We start from the raw sequence: 19,297 nt of genomic DNA, 5'->3' as shown, positions 1-19,297 counted from the left end.
CATTTTAAGATTTCAATATGATATTTTAATTTCAACTAGTTTTGCATAATTTTACTTTCCATAAACCCAAATTTAATCTAGTTAAATTTATTTCTTTGTTAAAATTTTCCGTAATTGTAGCACACAAGTAATCACTTTTATTTAGCTTTTACTTCTTAAACAGATTTCTTATTTTCGTAACAATATAAATTTAATAGTCTTATATTTTTTCAAATTTATTATTAATACTGCTATATTTTTTTTTGTATGTTATTTTTAAGTTTTAAATATTTACTTACTTTTTACTAATATTACTAAGTGTTGTATAATGTTTTAATTTACGTTATGAATTTTATGTATAATTCTATTAATATTTTTACTATTAAAACTACATGATCTGTACCATTAACAGTTAGTTTCAGCCATATCATTTTTTTCCAGTCTTCTCCATTTTACTTTTAATTGATGAGAGAATAAGTTCTAGAATTAATTATTAAGATTTATTAATCGGAAGTATTCTTAAAGAAAATAAAAGTAGCAAAGTAGAATAGAAATATAAAAAGAAAAATAAGCATAAATATTTATAATTAGTAAACTAACGCTTTAAGTACTACTTACAGTTCAATATGTGCAAAATCATAAAAGCATATTTGTAAATATTTTAATATTTGTTACTTAAAAAAAATTACACATTTTTATATATATTAATTTTCAATTATATATTTTTTTAATAAAAAATATTTTTTCTTTTATTGAATATACATACATTGGAGTAGTACTACTACCAAAATACCACTTGCATCAAACATTTTTTACTTCATATTGGTGTGAGATTAAAATAACTTGCAACCTTTAAAATCTGCCAGTCCTAACTGAAATCCCTAAAATGCTTTTTGGAATATGTATTTCAATAACAGAATCATTAAAGAAATTAAAGGTTATTAAATACATATTTAAAAATATTTTTAAATCACACATAAAAATGAACTAATATGAGAAAAACTGCAATATATATAGGTAATAACTGAATTGTTAATAACAAAAGTTTTGGGATTGGATTTCATTTTTAGCAACTGAACTACAAACTAATATCAATAACAAAAATTAACAATGTGGAATATGGGTTTTATATTTAAAAAAAAAAAGAAAGATAAATTACAAGTCCCAATTCTTACATCTTATTTTATTTATCCATTGAACTAAAATTAAAATAATAATTATTCAAAGTGGATCTCAAATCAGAAAATGTGAATTAAGTAAGAACTTAAGTTTTCATAATTTTAACTAGCAAATAATTTTTTTTTATAATAGCTATTCAATTGAAATTTAAAAAAATAATATTTTATACTTACCTTTATAGTCATTTTTCATCAAATTCATTATTAACCATTCTCACTCAAAAATTACAATAAATGATAGTATATAAACATTTTCTGCTCAAAAAAACAATTGCAAAATTCTTATAAATTAGTGCAACATTCTAACCATTTCCTTCAGATAGTAATTAGAAATAAAATGAAGAGATACAAATTACTGAGAAAAGGAAGAAATAAATAAGAATATTATGGTTTTGGAATGGTTTATTTAACATAAACAATAATCTGATATAATTCTGGGTCGCAAAAAATACACTAGAGATGTGTGAAATTTTAGCAACTGAATTATTTATTGTATCATCTGTTTGTCACATTTTATAAAAAATGATACAATTCAATGAACAAAATTATTCCATTCCTTCACCAAAAGCTTGGTGAAATCCAAAGCAAAACAGTTCAAAAACGACTATGGAGGTTACATAAACTAAAGACTGATAAATTGTTTTCAAAATGACCAAACTTCAGTTGAATAACCAGAATACTAGTAGGATGACAACAAGCTAAAATCCAATGTCACTAACGGGGTATGTGCATACTGATAATGGAAAATTATTGGCTGACTTCATTGGGATGTCATTATTGTAAATTCATTGGGATTACAGATGGTTCTATTCACACAATTTCAACGGACAATTTGGCAATTTGGGTATGCACAGAGTGACACAGAGAACCTGTGCCAAAGCTTTCATTTTACTTTTATCAAAAAGAGGTTTGTTTTAATTTGCACAGGACAAGCTAGAACACACCAACAGCAATCCCTAAGACCATGATAACTAGCGATGCGTATTGAATATATGAGTCTGACCAAGAGAAAAAAGATCAGTTGTCATAGTGCAAATCACCATCCTACCAGAGGCCAAAAAAAGCCAAGTGAAAGTGATGCAGACTGATTTTTTCCAGCAGCAGATTTGTGGATCAAAAGTATATATAAGAAGGCCAAACACTTCTATCCGGAGTTCTGCATCAGTTTCGTAATAGTTTCATGTGAGCGATCAAACATGTCGGAACCGTGCAAGTTATAGTTGCATCAAGATTACACACCCGAAATTCATCACATGTCTGATCCTGGATTTCTGGTTAACCACAGAGTTCCTCAGCTTTATCAGGGACCTTGTGAAATATGGTTGTTTTTGGAGCTGAAAATACCACTGAAAGGTTACCAGTTTGACAGTTAGGAGAAGGTAATACAACCGATGCAACAAAAATCTGTTCAAAAGAGGACTATGAAAAATGTTTTTGGGACGGAAGGATATAGCTTCTGTGTATGGAGTCAAAGGGGTATTAATTTGAAAGACACTATGATCAGAAGCCACTATGTAAGCTATTTTTTTTTCATGGCCTACATCAGATATTTTTTGAATATACTTTACTCATGTAGTTGAATTTTAGAAGACATAAGGATCAGCTCTGATGATCATTATGATAAATATCAAATAATTTAAAATATTATAAATGTTCAGATAAACAGAGAATTCATTAAAATTTAGATATTTAAGTTTTAATTATCTGTCAGCACAAATAAATATTTAAATGTCTACCATCAATTTGCACAACCTATCTAAGGATTATCTAGACAAGAGGTCGGGCAACCTTTTTTGTCAGTAAGGGTGCAAAAATAAATTCATAAGTTATTGGGGGTGTGCATGAAAAGTTATTGGGGTGCCACACTATTATTACACAATAAGTAGATACATTTGCCTTTAAAGTCAATAAAACAATATTCTTCTTCCCAGTCAACATTAAAACAAGTTATTTTTCTTTTACAATTATTCATTATGGGTTATTTATAAAAATCCGTTTAATCAATACGATATGTATTTGCGCGACTATCTCACGCTATATGGTTACTAATAATATGTAAATAATAAAATTTAGTCAATAATATTAACATTCAAAATACATAGCACTCGGAATGGGGTAACATACTATCAAATTTATCAAAAGTGAGAATATTCCTATATGCAAAATAGCAAGTGTGTCAGTGTATGACCTTGATTGCTATTTGCTGACACTGACCTTGCGAAATTATATTGCATGCAACGCCGATATGGTTATTGGGCTTAGTAAGTGTGTAATATAGTGATGGCATATAAAAACCTCATCCATGGTACCCACAGGCGCTGCATTGCCGACCTCTAGACAATGAATGAATTCACAACTTTTTTTTTGTATTACCCATCCATTTTTTATAAAAAAATTTCAATAAAATCTCCTGGTGTTTTCTTACCGTTCTCATGGCCCTAAAAATTAAATTAAAGGTATAACAATCTGAAACCATATGGAGATCTGACAAAAAAAATCACACAACACACAAATCAAATTATTTTCTCAAAGTGTTCAGAAAGAGGAAATTATGTAACGTACATTTCAAAATAAATGCAGTTACAACAGAAGACTTCTTTTAAGATAATAATGGTGAATAAAGCAGAGCTTTAGCTTGTACGAAATGAATATTTCTATTTAAATATATTTTACACTACGAAAAACTTACAAAGACAAACACATTCTAATACCAATAAATTGTATTCAGTGTAAAGAAAAATTTCTACGTCAACAGTCATCTAATTCTACTGAATGATTAGTCAAACACAATGCTTTGCTTTTACATCAATGGACAACTAACTATATCTATCGACACTAAGTTATTCTATTATAATTAAACATTAAATAATTAAAATTTCCTAAAGATGTAAACCTATTTTAAAATTCAAAATTAAATTTAAGAGTTGTTTCAGTATGTTAAGGGATTGACAACGTAAAGCAACGCATCCAGCCAGAAGGAAACATAAGAAAAGGTTTAGTTTGTTTTGTAAGAAATAAATCAGTAAATACAGTAGAGTGTAACTCTTCGATTTATAAAATGTGACTTTGCCCTCACGAATTTTATCCTAACTTCACATCTATCCATTTTGAGGATCTATTGTCTGAGATGTGCAAGGTATTAAGGAATCATCAGGTCATTATAGAAGCCAATTTTCTGTCTTTTCTAGGATCCCATAAAAATTATAATTAGCTTTTTGTTTACTTAACCTATATGAAAATATAATTTATTTTCTTTTAATCAGAATTCAATCTTAAATATTCCCCATAACCAAACTCATTCATTCCTAACCCACCACAGGTCAAATTTTTGGACTACTAAATGCAGAATAAGCTACAAAAGCAGAATACTTTACAAACACCTTACTACTGGTGTTTATCAGTAAACCTCTTAGACCGTTTAAGCAAATGTAAACACATAATGTAGAAAAAACAAGATAAACCTTGCATGAACTCAAAATCTTTAATGTATTTATGGAAACTAGATGTTATGTTTTTATTAAGCTTAAAAATCAATACAATAATAACTTAATATTTAAATTATTGCTTGAATTTCTTCTACCCAAAATATTTGATGACAAATTATAATTTCAACATTAATAACTTGCTAGGAAAAAGGCGCAAAGCTTTAATTAATTATACCAAGAATTTTTAGTTAATAAATAAAGCTCTGAAATGCAAGCATGTCATTGTACATTTTTTCCATTACAGTTATGTATACAACAATATACAGCTGTTAATTACATACTGAAAATTTAAGAAGTGTTAAAACATTTAGCAAAAACATTTTTTAAACAAACTGTTGCGCTAAAATAAAACCTGTCAAATTTTATAATCACTTCTTTATGTATAATAAAGATATCAATAAATAAAGACTTGTTCAATTAAAATTATAACATTCATGGCAGCTTTTTCCATATTACAATAGTTTAAAACACGATGTCTCTTCCTCTTAACTATTTTTTTCTTTTTTTAAATTCAGCTCCACATCAAAACGTAAGTAAAGTACTATAATTTTTAATTAGTTAACGGGTTCTACTTTTTTTTTTATTAGTAATAAAATCAAACAAAAATGAATATAAGAAAAAAGGTTACCAAATACATCAAAGTATTTGAAAAAGCAACTACCATCATATACAATAAAAAGATTCCTAATATGATTTATTAGTTAACTCAAAATGTAATTAAAATAACCCCCAGAGAAAATACATTTGGTAATTAAATGATCTTGCACTGAATAGCAAAATTTCCGGTAATCTCATGATAGTCAATGAATTTTTTTGTGTGTTGACCTTATAAGGATCAGTTTAAAAAAATAAAAAGGATGGAGTGTCTGTAAAAATTATGGAAGTTATGTACATTTCATAATATGAAGCAAAATTAACATGTCAAAGAAAACATCTTTTACCTACCAACAACACAGAGAGGAGCATCACACACACAGTTCAATTTACTTTCAAACTCCAACTACTGCTTTAATTAATTAACTTAGTGGATATGGAAATTATTTGGTCTTTTCAACTGTTAAATATCTGCAAGGTTACTATGTTATGGATATAAACAACAAAAGAATGGTACACCATAATTACTTTTCTTTCTTTTTTTAAGAAATATGAAAAAACTGCTACGAGGGTACAAAAAAAAATTAATTCACAGTGGCATATAAAGGCAAAAAAAAGTGATGAGAGTGATGCAAAAAATTGCATCAGAATTAGATAACCTGTTCATAAATCAATGGTAATTTGAAATTTTATAGCTTATAATAAAAGAGAATTGTAATTATGTCACCTAATTACGGGCAGGTTGGTACATCAACAAATTAATGAGATATTTGTAGAGGTTAAAACTGAATAAAGTCATGAAACTGAATTTCTGCAAAGCTTGCTCATGGTTTCAGTACTTAAAACCATTAAAAACCAAAATAGGGAATTCTGTTAAATCTGTTTTAAATAATAATTCTTGTCTGCTTTTACCTTGTTCGATTACTTCATGGAAGAGGTTTAAACCCCAACAGTGATATTTCTTTTTTGTTGACATAAAAATGACAGCAGATGACTGTAATGTTTTTAAATTTCTATGCAATTATATTAGAAAATAAGTAAACTATAGCACATAACTGAATAATCTTCATATGCCTAAGTGATTATAGATTGCCTAGGCGATTTAGTGCAAAAAGTAATTTGAGAACAAGCACTTTTTACAAATTTAAAATAAGTCACAATCTATACATTAATACTTTATCAACTTATTTTACAGTAACATAATTTTAGTTTAACAAAGCAATTTACAGTAATAGGTATTCCATTAATTTCCACAAATTATATTTCATTTTCATTACTATCATTTAGTAATAATTGATATGTAATACAAGAGCATGATTATTTTTATTTCCACATATTTTAAATTACGTCTGTTCTATTTTTTTTTTAAATATCAAATTATTTTAAAATGTAGGTAAAAAGATATTAAATTTGCAATATTACATGAATACATAAAGATGCTTTAAGCATACGAAAGCATTTTAAATCCATAATAAAAAATATCAGAAAAGAGCTAGAGATATGACATGAGATTTTAATTGTTGGTTTATAGAATAAACCAAATGTTCTTAGAGCTCAAAGCTATAAGCAATGTAGATCAGCACTCATAATTCTTTTTTTTAATGGAATTTTGGTATTTTATACATTAATCGAATATTTTTCTCTCTTTATATATGAAATCAAATGTATCAAAAGAGAAGTGGACAGAAATTTGCCATTAAATGAGATATTAACAATATATGGAATATTTTAATAAACCACCAAGATCTACCTATAGAAAAAATGTCAACTTAACATTACATTTGTAGTTCACTTAAAATAAAAAACTGACAAAGAATCTACAATAAACAAAAATGCATATAAAACTGATGATCATTTTGATCAGGCTACAGCTAACAGTTATTTAAATTCTCAAATCTCTCAATATTTGTAATGAACAAGATCAACAGTAAAATCCCAGCTTCCATGACTTTTTCTCACATTTACAGCACGACTAAATCAACAGTTTCAGTTACGGTTTTTTTCATAGCCATAGAATTTCTACACTCAGATGCAGAATTTTTTGGATAGCTTAAAAAGCACCAAAAGCTCAGTGGAATAAACCCTAGATCTTATTTAAATCTTTTGATGTTGCATCATGCACTGGAAAAGACCACATTTTCTTTCAAGGGCTGTACTTGAAAAAATAGTGAATTGGAAAAAAGTTGACTAATCTTTTTTAATACAATTCTAGAAACTATTCTGTATCCAAAATACATACTACAACAATTACAGTTGATTGAAATAAAGTATCAGTCTTTAAGTAAATGATTTGATTAAAACAAAATTACCTAATGAGGTTAGAAAGGTGAAAAATCAGTTATATATAAAAACTCAAACAATAAAAAAAAAAGTTCTTCCTAATCTATATATAACCTTTCTAATTATTAAAGAAAAAGTAAGTAAGAGTAAGTAACATTTTACCTACAACATAATTAAATCTGAAATACTAATAGTAGAAAAAAAAAAGAAAAGAACATATAAACATTATTACATTCACTAACTACAGCCAGTGCTTTTATTAAAACCTTTGGTCAAAGAAGAGATTGCTTTTTACAGATAACGGTTAATGCCAAACAAAAAAAGAAAATATTCTGCATCATCAAGATGATCTGTCAGAGATACACTTTCCTGTTAGAATAATCTTACAAATTTTGGACAGCAAAAGCATAACTGTACCGTAACAAAAATATGGTGCAATTTTAGTTAATTTTAGAAATAATTTTCACAATATAACAGCAAAAAAATTTTTTTTATTAACAATACTTTACACTGACATTAATTTTTTTTACATGCTTTTGGTTTTCTTTACTTAAACAGTAACTTTAAAATTAATTTTAACTGACTTTAATTTTTTTAATTTTATTTATTAATTTTTTTTTTTTTTAAGAAAAAAACTGTCAGAAGATTTTATATACGAATTAAATAACTTAAAATAATGGCAGTGAAAAAACCACGGTAAATAATAATTTAAAAAATTAATAATAATTAGAGAAGAGCACCTCTTCTATATGATCTCCAAGTGCACCCATCACACTGCAACTTGGGCAATACCATTCAGCGATCGGTATTGTATGTAGGGGGGGCGTTAGACATTCAAGATGAAATCCTAGATCGCACCCATCACAAAGCATCATTCTGTCTTCACGATCACATTCTCCACAAATCTGAAAATAAATAATTATATTAACAAAATTGAACGAACGGCATGCTATAAGGAAGCACCACACACAACCGAAGTATTTGGTTACAAAATTGGTCTTAAGCAAAAAATGACTTTCTTACAAGTTTACACAATAAAGCATTCTTCAGCAGTAAGGAACCAGTATAAACAAACTACTACTACTACAACCTACGCGACAAAACAATAACATGTATTCATCTCAAACATTTACTCATCGGTATATCTACATATAAATGTAGTACAGGTAGATTTTTCCAAATGGAGTCCTGTGATGTAGATATTATGCATTGAACAACCGCTTATTCTGTATGCTCCAAACTAGTACATCAAGAAAATAATTTATTAGTGCACTAGAGTTATTTACTAGAGTTCTCTTTATGTGCGATTATACATTTTTAATTGTGAACAGACAATTCCTCATTTAAATTAGACTAAGGAAAAATGAAATTCGTACAAACGAATCACGTATTTAATTAAAATAAATATATTCAGAATATATATTACTCCATGAAAACCATTTCCTATGTGTATAGGTGTTACCATGTATATATAGAAACTCTTCAATGCCATACCCACAGAAATTTTGAACTATTTTTAAATTTACTGCACGTATAATTTTTATCGTAGTAGATTTTTTTACTAATTAGGCAAATGCTAAAATGTCACTGTTATAATTTTTTTTAAAACTATATACAAAAATGTACATAAAGTGAAAATTTATCCTGAAAATTATATGAACTTAGCATCATACTGAATATTTTACTAAGTTTACAAAATGCAAAAACTGTAGATTTATTTATTCCATAATCAACAGCAATATTCACAGCTCTAACAAGCCAAAGCCTTCTCTTTCCTGCTTGATTGACAACATTCTTCTTTTACACCTCAAACAGAATTGAGTATAAAGTATATAATACTTATAACAAGAAACTTAACTGTCACTAAGACCAGTGAGTTCATGTAGTGTACACAATAGAAAGCATAATTTTTGCTATAGTTCACATAAAGCTTGCAAATGATATTTTATGAATATTTGTTATTTTTCAAGGAAATTGTTACAAATTCTCAGATGAGTCTTTAATATAGTATAAAGTAATCACGGATAAAAAAAGAAACAAACCTCACAGTAAGTGGGATCATCATCAATAGCATTGCCTTGTGGTGGTTCAACATTTTCAACTGGTATCTGACCAATAATTTTACCACCAAGAGATCTTCTTACAAGTATCAATGAAAACCGCTGCCTATCCACAGGACAGGTATTAACATTCTGCAAAAAAAATAAAATAAAAAATAGAATAAGATACGAATTAAGTCAGATAATATAGGAAAACAATAATAAAAGTACACGTATTAGAAAGGAAAATACTAATACGAAACTTAAATAAAATAAGTACATTCATGGCAAACAAAAATTATTAAATTCAGTTTTAAGAAAGAGCTACGGTTAATGATTACAGGGAAAAGAAAATTGCTTCAAAACTGTTCACAAATTTATTTAAAATGCAGAACCATTTTAAGTCATTTTGAGTGTTAAATTATCATTTGAACTACTTTTGACGATAAGCCAGCTTCTGATCGCAAAAGAAAATATAATGATGAAAATTATGTTATTGTGATTAAAACCTGACAAAGTTTAATAACACAGTTCTCACACAAGCAAATTTTATGAAAATATAAAATGTCCACTTTAACTAGTGAAAGCTAGAAGAAATTTTAAACTGAAGTTAATACTCAAGTTCATAAATAAAACCTTTTATTTCAAAAATTAAAACCACAATCTTAGCTACAACAGTCTTAAACAGAATGTTTAAATTCACTAACGGTTTACAATAAACCCTTGATACTCAGTATAATGGAAAATTCAGAGTTTGTACTTAATATGTCAAACATCAACTCATAACAAACAGATTGCATTCCATCAATGTAAACGGCGTTAAGCTGATCATTTTTCATATTCATTCATCACATTAGCAAAGATGAAAATTTATACAATATTTTCTTAAAATATATTAATAAATATTAATATTAAAAATATTATCTCAATAACCGAAATAAAATTCCTTTATTTTAAAATTTCATATTAAAAAAAATTTGTATTGCAGATTATTCATAAAAAATGTTTCCAAAATTTACCTTAGCCCATTCTTTTAAGCAGAGTACACAGAACGTATGGTCACAGGCCTCTGGTGTACCAAGCTCTTGAGTTTTAAGTTTACGGAAACATATCGGGCAACATTCGGCTTGGTCATCGCCATCAGAACTAGACGATGGATCGCCATCATTTGGTTTTGCTTTCTAAATTAACACCATAAAAAGAGATACACATAATAAATATTATATTCTAAAAACTAATCTAAAATGAATAGGATTAAAAAAAAAAAAAAAAAAAAACAGAAAGAGAAATTAACTTTAAGATCAACCTTGTTCATTTTAGGGTTTGAAAAACTTTTCAACTATGAAAAGTCATGTATATTAATGGGTCAATCCATTTGAAGTGACCCAAGGATGGTTGCTTGACCAATTAGAAAAAAAAAACTGAAACAAACTTAAACGCTTGTTTCCTACATGTCTCAGTATCTTAAAACTATATTTTTTAAATTCTTTATTTAAGCATTTTACCAGTGGCGGCCATTTTTTGTTATGGAGCACACCTATTTTTTTGATTATAGGCGTTTATAAAAAAAATCATAACTAAAAACAATTTGTCTTGGAAGGATTAAACAAAAAGCAATTTATTCATATTTTCTCAAGGTAAAAGATCGGTCTGGTGGCTTATTTACTTATCACTTTTCTTTCTATGAAAAAATAACCAATAAAGTTAGACATGAAAAACTGTGAAATTTCACTTTTGGTAATTTTTTTCAAGAGGCAGGGATGGCTTACACAGTTTGAATTATTTTTTTATGTCAGTATATGTTGGTAGTTTTACCATAAATAATGCTAATCGGTGATATACTTACCCCTAAAGTTTTATGAATTTTTGAAAATTAATTTTTTTTAAAAACTCAAATTCTGGCTTCAAATAACTTCGATTATGAAAATCAGAGGCTGGTGATAAAAATTTAAAACTTCAACAACTTTGTTGTTGAAATTGTTTTTGTAGTTGTGTATGGCAAATAAAAAAGTTTCTTGTGTATTGTAATAACAAAAACGTTATAACCTCTCAAATATCATGAAAAACCTGTTAAAAGCAGTAACATTTTGACTCGCTAAATAAATACTCTAATACTCTTTTCTTGTCTTGAAATAGACATGTTTGAACCATCCAACTGCAGTGTTCATGTTATGACAGGCACTTGTAAGTCATTTCCAGTCAGGAAAATTCATGTTGCAACAGGCTAATTTATGCTTGTGCATCATTTAGCATTGCGGTTTCAAACTGGTCAGTCTGACATTAGACAATAATCTGTTCACATCTTTACTGAGTGTCTCAAATTTCATTCCTGTGTTTAGAAATGTTTATTATATGAAAATAAGTTTTACTTAATATTATAATGGCAAATTTTAAAATCAGTTAAATTTTTCCATTATTTTAAAGTAATTTCACATAAAACAATAGGAGAACAATTTCCATAAGAATTTATGTGAATGAAGAGTGTCGTAAAACAGTGTATGGTACAGTGTTAAAAGAACTCATTAAAATTTGGGAAATTAGTGATTTTTTTACACGTTAATTCGGATGTCACTAGTGTTTGTAAACATCATGGAAACAGGTTTTTGTCAAAATTCAGTCACCTGTGTGGACAGTTCTGTTAACAGTTAAGAATAACTTAACTGACAGATAAAACATTAGAGAGCAAGCTCTTAAAGAACACATTTTTCCAAATTTAAATTTAGTTCCCAGAAAGTCTCTTTGTGTTAACCGTTTCAAAAGTATTTTTTTCTCAGCAGAACGAAGAACTACATGAATGCAAAGACCAACCACAATATATTGCCCCATATCACAATATTGAACTTAGGATGGGTCATTCTCAAAAGAGGTATCAAACCTATTGGTTAACCATACTAAATAATAAACTTTCATTGCTACAAAAACAGGCTAATTCATTGAAGAATAATTAACATTTTGCTACAATTTATTTTTTCTTTGATAGTGTTTATAAAAATAAAAATGAATTCTTGAAAAAAGATGTAGGCTACTCATTGAAATCTCAATTTGGGTAAGTTTTATAAGCAGTTTTGAATCAAAATTGTATTAGGTTACTGGTATTGGTTAAGTTATCATTAAATTAAGTCCTATTATTAATTTAAAAATAAACTATTTTAAAAGGATTGAAAACGTGAACTTCAACAACATTGGGGCTAAATATAAAAAATGTAACGTGTAAAGAAGACAAGAAACCCCCTTGGAGCACTTATTTAGCGAGTCAAAATGGCATCGCTTTTAAGTTTTTCATGTTCAACTTTACTGGTAATTTTCTCATAGAAAAAAAAGACAGTTAAATAAACAACTGAACAAATATTTTACCTTGATAAAATATGAGTAAATTGCTTTTGTTTCATCCTTCCAGAACAAATAGTAGTTTTTTAGTAGGCTTTTTTCCATAAACCCTTGCAATCACAAAAATACATATGCACAATGAAACAAAAATGGCTGCCACAGGTAATCTGCTTAAATAAAAAATTAAAAACAAATAGTTTTAAGGTCCTGAAGCATGTAGGAAATAAGCAGGTAAGTTTCAATTTTTTGTAAACTGGTCAATCAATCAGCTTATGTATTTTTAAGACACTTCAAATTGATTGACCCTAATTTAAATTTGTACATCATCATCGCAATACTTATTATATTATCGATGATATATAAATTTTTGGTGTATAATCAAACAATGTTTTTATTGATCCTAATAAACAAATTATAAAGTAAACTGTGAAACAAAATAACCAATTTAATTGTTACGCAGAGGACGACTATTAAAATATCAATCAGCCCCTAAATAGTTGTGACATTTACCAGTGTTTAAGTTCTACAGCAAAACAATCTTCTCCAAATAAAACAGCAAATAGTTCTTGGCTACATAGTTTCATTTAACCTCTTCAATTCTATTTAACAACACAAGTAAAAACACAATATGAAGTCTGATACAAAAAAGTGAATAACTATTTACCCATTTATTTTTTTCTAATTAATAGTCACAAAAAAATCATTACCAATAAAATAGTTTTTTAAATAAAAAATAACATGAGGGTTGGGTGACATCGATGAGAGCAATGAAATTCCACTCTGATATAGCAAACAAATTCCTGTAATAATTCTACTTGTACTAAGTACTTCCATTATAAAACTGACAGCAATTGAAAAAAGATAAATACAGTTCAATTTCTATAACAGTACATCAATAATTTGAATCATAAAAAAATCTGAAAAGCCAGTTTGACATAATATATATTTATGTATTTTTAAAAGTAATGATAGGAAAATTTTAGGTAACTATAGACCTATTGAATCATTACCAGTCCTTTCAAAATTATTGGAGAAACTTAAATGACGGTTAGTAAACTATTACTATTATATTATAGTAAAAAATATAAATTTGTTTAGCGAGAATCAGTTTGGGTTTGGAAAGGGGAAAAGTACTGAAAATGCATTATTGATATTTATATCTAAACTGATTCACAATAAAAACAATGGCAGCAGGACAGCAGGTTTATTCCTGGATTTCAAAAATGCATTTGATATAATTGAATGAGTGAAGTTATTAGAAAAGCTTTGGGCAGCTGGAATTGGAGGCGTATACAATAACTGGTTTAAGTCTTACTTTAGTGGTAGATACCAACAAGAGTCAATAATGTATGTAGTAAGGGGGGCGAAGAAGTAATTTATGGGGTTTCCCCAAGGAACTGTATTTGTACCGGTGCTGTTTCATGTATATATTAATGATTTATGTTGAGGCTCTTTTCAAGGGCACATGACCACCTTTGCAGATAATACAGTACTTTGTTATGCGTCACCCTCTCAGTCTGATATTAAAAATGACGTGGAGGCTGACCTGAGGATCCTAAGATGGTGGCTTGTGATGAATGGAATTTCATTAAATGTAAATCTAACAAATTACATGAACATTGATTTGCAAAGTTTGGCAGAAAATGTTGGATGTATTAAATATCATTGGGATGTAAGGTGAATGAATATTGGTTGATCATGTGAGAATATTTCACATGCTGCTTCTGTGAAATACTTGGGCATTACTTTGGACAATAGACTATCCTGGAATGTTCATATTAGTAATCTCAAATACTAGCGATTACGTGTTAGTATAAATAAATTCTATTATTTAAAAAAATACTGCCCTGTTAAGAGGTACTGAAATCACTGTATTATGCTTCTGTAGAGTCAAAGTTACATTATGGGATGGAGCTTACTACAGTGTTTTTAGATCTGTTTATATTGCTCAGAAGCATGTAGTAAATATAATATAGGTTAAAAGTAGACGACATGAATCCTTCTCATTATTCAGAGGCCTAAAGATCTTGTCACTGCATCATATGTATTTCTATAGAATACTAATGATGGATTATGAAAGCTGTAAACAGGATAGGAGAGCCTTGGTACTTTGGTTATAAGGCCTTTGTGGCAAGTGGATAGAGTAGTTCCTCCTAGGCTAAGAATTGAATTATTTAAACGTTTTTATTCATACTTAGGTCAAAATATATTTAATCATTTACCAAGGGAATTTAAATTCATAGAAGATTAAAAGGTTTTTACTATCAATTTACGATTGGTTGTTGCCAATTGAAGATTTAGAGTTTTTTAATTGACTGGCCTGTGATTCTGAATGGAATCTATGACAAAAATTTTCATATTTTTATTAATTTTTATTTTTATCATTATTTTTCTCTTAATTTTTTCTTTCAATTTTTTATCTAGGATAAATTTCATTTTCAATTTAATTACTGTATTCTTGTATTGTATTTATGGTTCTGATTTGTTTAATCTGTATGTATTAATATATAATCTTGTCACTAGCTGAAATATTAGTACTGTAAGACTTGTATAGTGTAATTATTTTTTATATCCACTTGGAAATCCACACTTGACCATTATTCAATAAACGGTTAGTTTATTATTGTGTTCATTGAAAAATAATGGATGGTAACCTCCCATGCAGTTATTACTATAGGGGATATCTAGTTTCACAAGATTGTTATAATTATCTACATTTATTATTATTTTATATTCTTTTTCCTGTTTAGCCTCCGGTAATTACCGTTCAGATAATACTCAGAGGATGAATGAGGATGACATGTATGAGCGTAAATGAAGTGTAGTGTTTGTACAGTCTCAGTTCAACCATTCCTGAGATGTGTGGTTAATTAAAACCCAACCACCAAAGAACACAGAACACCGAACACCGGTATCCAAGATCTAGAGTTCAAATCTGTGTAAAAATAATTGACTTTACTAGGACTTGAATGCTGGAACTCTGACTTCCAAATCAGCTGATTTAGGAAGCCGCGTTCACGACTAGACCAACCCAGTGGGTTTTTTTATTATTATTTTATACTGTTTGGTTGTATGTCTACTAAGCTTACGTATTAAGAATTTGTAACTAAATAATTTTATTTTCATTTGTTTATTTTGTGGAATAAAGATTATTATTATGACTCTTTATTATGAGTTTCAATGGGAAAAACAAACTTTTAGTTTCTTCATCAAATGAATGAAAAAATATATTATTACAGCATTTTAATAATCAGAATCTTCAAATCCATCAAGAAATTTACCAGATTAGATTTTGCTAGCTTGATAAAGAAAAAGTTTATTATTTCTCTTCTTTTTGTTAAAACTTAATAATGTCAATTTGAAATGTGTAAACAATTCAAAATTTAATATGAACATAATTAAAAAAAAAATTAATTATAAATTATAGACTAATGTTTTAAATGTTTATATTTAACAATAATAATTTTAAAAAATGTTAAGTTTACCACCGGTTTATTCCTTTTTTCTTTCTCAGGAATCTGACTATCATCAAATTCCTCAAATGGTCCTTCCCATCCACTACCTAGGAAAAAAAAAAATTATGTAAGAAAAAGAAAGATTAAACACATTGAACCAAACATGTACTATAATTTATGTTGAACTGTACTTTTAAGAATAGAACAATGACTAACTGAACGAATTATAAGAGCCTTGAAAAGTTTAGATAAATTTTACAATTTTATAATTTTTAATTATAAAATTAAAAATCATAAACAGATTTCTTATATTTCTTGATCAGATCAACTAACGTTTCTTAAGTAATACCATCTCTATATCATAAACTTTTTTTTATAACAAGCTTTATTCTATTGCGGCCTTAGTAATTGTGTCATCCTCAAACTGTCTGTTTGGTTGATCAAGCTGAATCCCATTTTTATATTTATATACATAAAATTTCTCTAAAATGTCAAACCCCTATTATTATTATTCATATAAATTTTTTTAACTTCAAATATTCCAAATTAGCGTAAATATCATATATTGAATGCTTTCTATCAGTAAGATGTCAGAAACACTAGAGAAAATATGTGAGGATGACACAATTATAAAGGCTGCAATAGACAGCAGCTTTATCAAATATTGTTAATTTTTAGTTTATCTACTTAAAATCCTACACTGTAATATAATATTGGCTAACCAAACAAACACACAAATTTATTCTTTTTTAACATAATTATCATTTTAACTTATAATAGTATTTTTAACTTATTATTATTTTTATTAATGATAAAAATGGAATTATTAATGGAATTATTAATTCCATTTTTTTATATGGAATTTTTAACTTTAAATTTTGATTTTAAATCTTAAATTGAAAGAAAAAAAATTAATTTTAATTTAATTTTGATTTGAATTTATTTTAAAGTTTATATCCAAAGTTTTAACAAATGTTTTATTGTATTTATCAAGATTTTATTTTGTTAATGCAGTGAATTTATAATATGTAATTTTATGTGAACAATTAAAAGATTGGATTAACTGAAGATGTGGGAAAATCATTGAACTGAACTCTTATGTGTATATACAATCAAATAAGTAAGTGGTCACCCTACCTAATTTAATATTATTCTGTACTTGGTGGACCAAGTTATTTATTTATATTTGTATAGTAGTACAGAGGAATGCGAGTCCTAAAAGTGACTTAAAAAAGAAAAGAAAAAAAAAAATATATATATATATATATATAGCTATAAATTATTTGCAATATAGTTTTCATTTGCTTTACATTCACACAGCTGGGTCTTTTTGCTTGCTTTTTATTTCTTAAATATATCAATAAGGTGAGAAGAAAAAATACACAAATTTCAAATGCTTTATATATAAAATCATGGCTACTTGCTAAACAATCTTCATCAGTAAAGAAATAGTATATACAAACTTTAAAGACAGTTTTAAAACATAACCATTAACTCCTTTAATATATTAACAGTACAAAAAATATCAGTCTCATTTCAGAAGGTTTGACACCTTCTCTCTCATTTCTTGATTGAAAATATTCAATTAAAAAACAAGTGGAGAAGCAAATATTTAAAAAAAAAATACATTCATATAAAATTAGGAAAAAAATTTGTTATCTTATTCAAAAAAATATTGTCCTTTAAAAATCATTAATATTTCTTAACTGAATCAACTAGTAGCATTTCTTAAGCTATCTTTCTTTCATAGACCTTTTTTTTTATAACAAGCTTCATATACTGCTTATCTTCAAATACTGTGGTATGGCAGAAGTACGATGCTCATTCAAATGTAAAACAAAATTTTGCTGTATGGACTGAGGAGTGAATATGGTGGGGTGCTATGGGTAGTTAGCTTGATGTGTGCGTAACAGAGCAACTGCCCAGCCATGCCTGTAGGTCATATTCCCATGTCAGTAAAAACATTTCTGAGCTATAGGTACTATCATCCGTAGCACAATGAATTACCCGATTTCTCACCAATGAAGGTATCACAAACCCTTTAAAATTTTGATTTGATTCCAGTCACAGTTCAACAATGCTACCCTGTCAAAAACTCTAAGAGTTTAACAAAAAATGTTGAAGTGGCCGTGATGCAGTGGAGAACAAAATTCACAAACGTCATTTGTGGACCATTATCAATGATGACAACATTCAGGCCATTTGTAACCTTGTAGAAGGTCACAATTGCATAACTGTCAATGAAATTGCATCAGAGATGGACATAAGTGTTGGGAGTGATGATACAATGTTGTCACACTCTCAGGTACAGTAAAGTGTTGAGCAAGGTGGGTTCCACATCTCACGAGGCGCAGAGAAATGTCTGGAAAGACATCTGTCAGCAGCTTCTGAATTGCTCTTACAGAAAGGAGAGACATTTTTGGGCCTCAGTGTGAGCTACGATGAAATGTGGGTTCACCAATGCATCTTAGAAAGCAAGATAGGAATACAGTGGTGGAAAAATGGGGAAGGGTAACTGTCGCTGTCTCCTTGATTACAAAAAAAACCATGATATCCTATGACTCAGTATCACATTTTTTTTTTTTTTAATTTTCCTCTTAAGAGTAAATATCCTTGCCTTAATACCAGTTTCCTAGAACATAATACCAAATCTGATAACAGACAAAAATTAACCATAAATAAATAATTTAAGTACTTCAATAGAAATAGTTAGCATTTCAATTACAAAATAAACTACCTAATTAATAAGAAAGATGATATTTACAATTCTTTGATTCTGTAACAACCTTTTTCTGCCTGTTAATAAGCATGATTGTGATCATGCCATGTCAGAGAACACCTAATTTATAAGATTGATCTATTAGTCACATGTGTAATAAACCAGACTAAATGTTTAGCAATTTTTTAAATTATTTCATTCAGACCAATTGAATTTTTATTTTTTAACAATAAAAAAACTA

At 27.9% G+C, this 19,297-nt stretch overlaps 1 protein-coding gene across 10 annotated transcripts in view; it reads right to left on the bottom strand.

Annotated features, from left to right (window-relative positions):
* Positions 1–19,297, bottom strand: part of LOC142328448 (uncharacterized) — a 191,911-nt gene that overhangs the window by 49,450 nt on the left and 123,164 nt on the right. For all 10 annotated transcript variants that reach the window (XM_075372223.1, XM_075372219.1, XM_075372225.1 and 7 more), the window contains 4 exons: positions 16,368–16,444; positions 10,575–10,736; positions 9,559–9,708; positions 8,257–8,421 (listed from right to left, as the gene is read on the bottom strand). In XM_075372223.1, coding sequence (XP_075228338.1) covers positions 8,257–8,421; positions 9,559–9,708; positions 10,575–10,736; positions 16,368–16,444 — 554 coding nt within the window. The remainder of the gene's footprint in view (positions 1–8,256; positions 8,422–9,558; positions 9,709–10,574; positions 10,737–16,367; positions 16,445–19,297) is intronic.

The sequence above is a fragment of the Lycorma delicatula genome, chromosome 7 (assembly GCF_047948215.1).
Source record: "Lycorma delicatula isolate Av1 chromosome 7, ASM4794821v1, whole genome shotgun sequence".
In the NCBI taxonomy this organism is placed as follows: domain Eukaryota; kingdom Metazoa; phylum Arthropoda; class Insecta; order Hemiptera; family Fulgoridae; genus Lycorma; species Lycorma delicatula.
The sequence above is the reverse complement of the archived record's forward strand: the minus strand, read 5'-3'. Positions and strand labels throughout refer to the sequence as shown.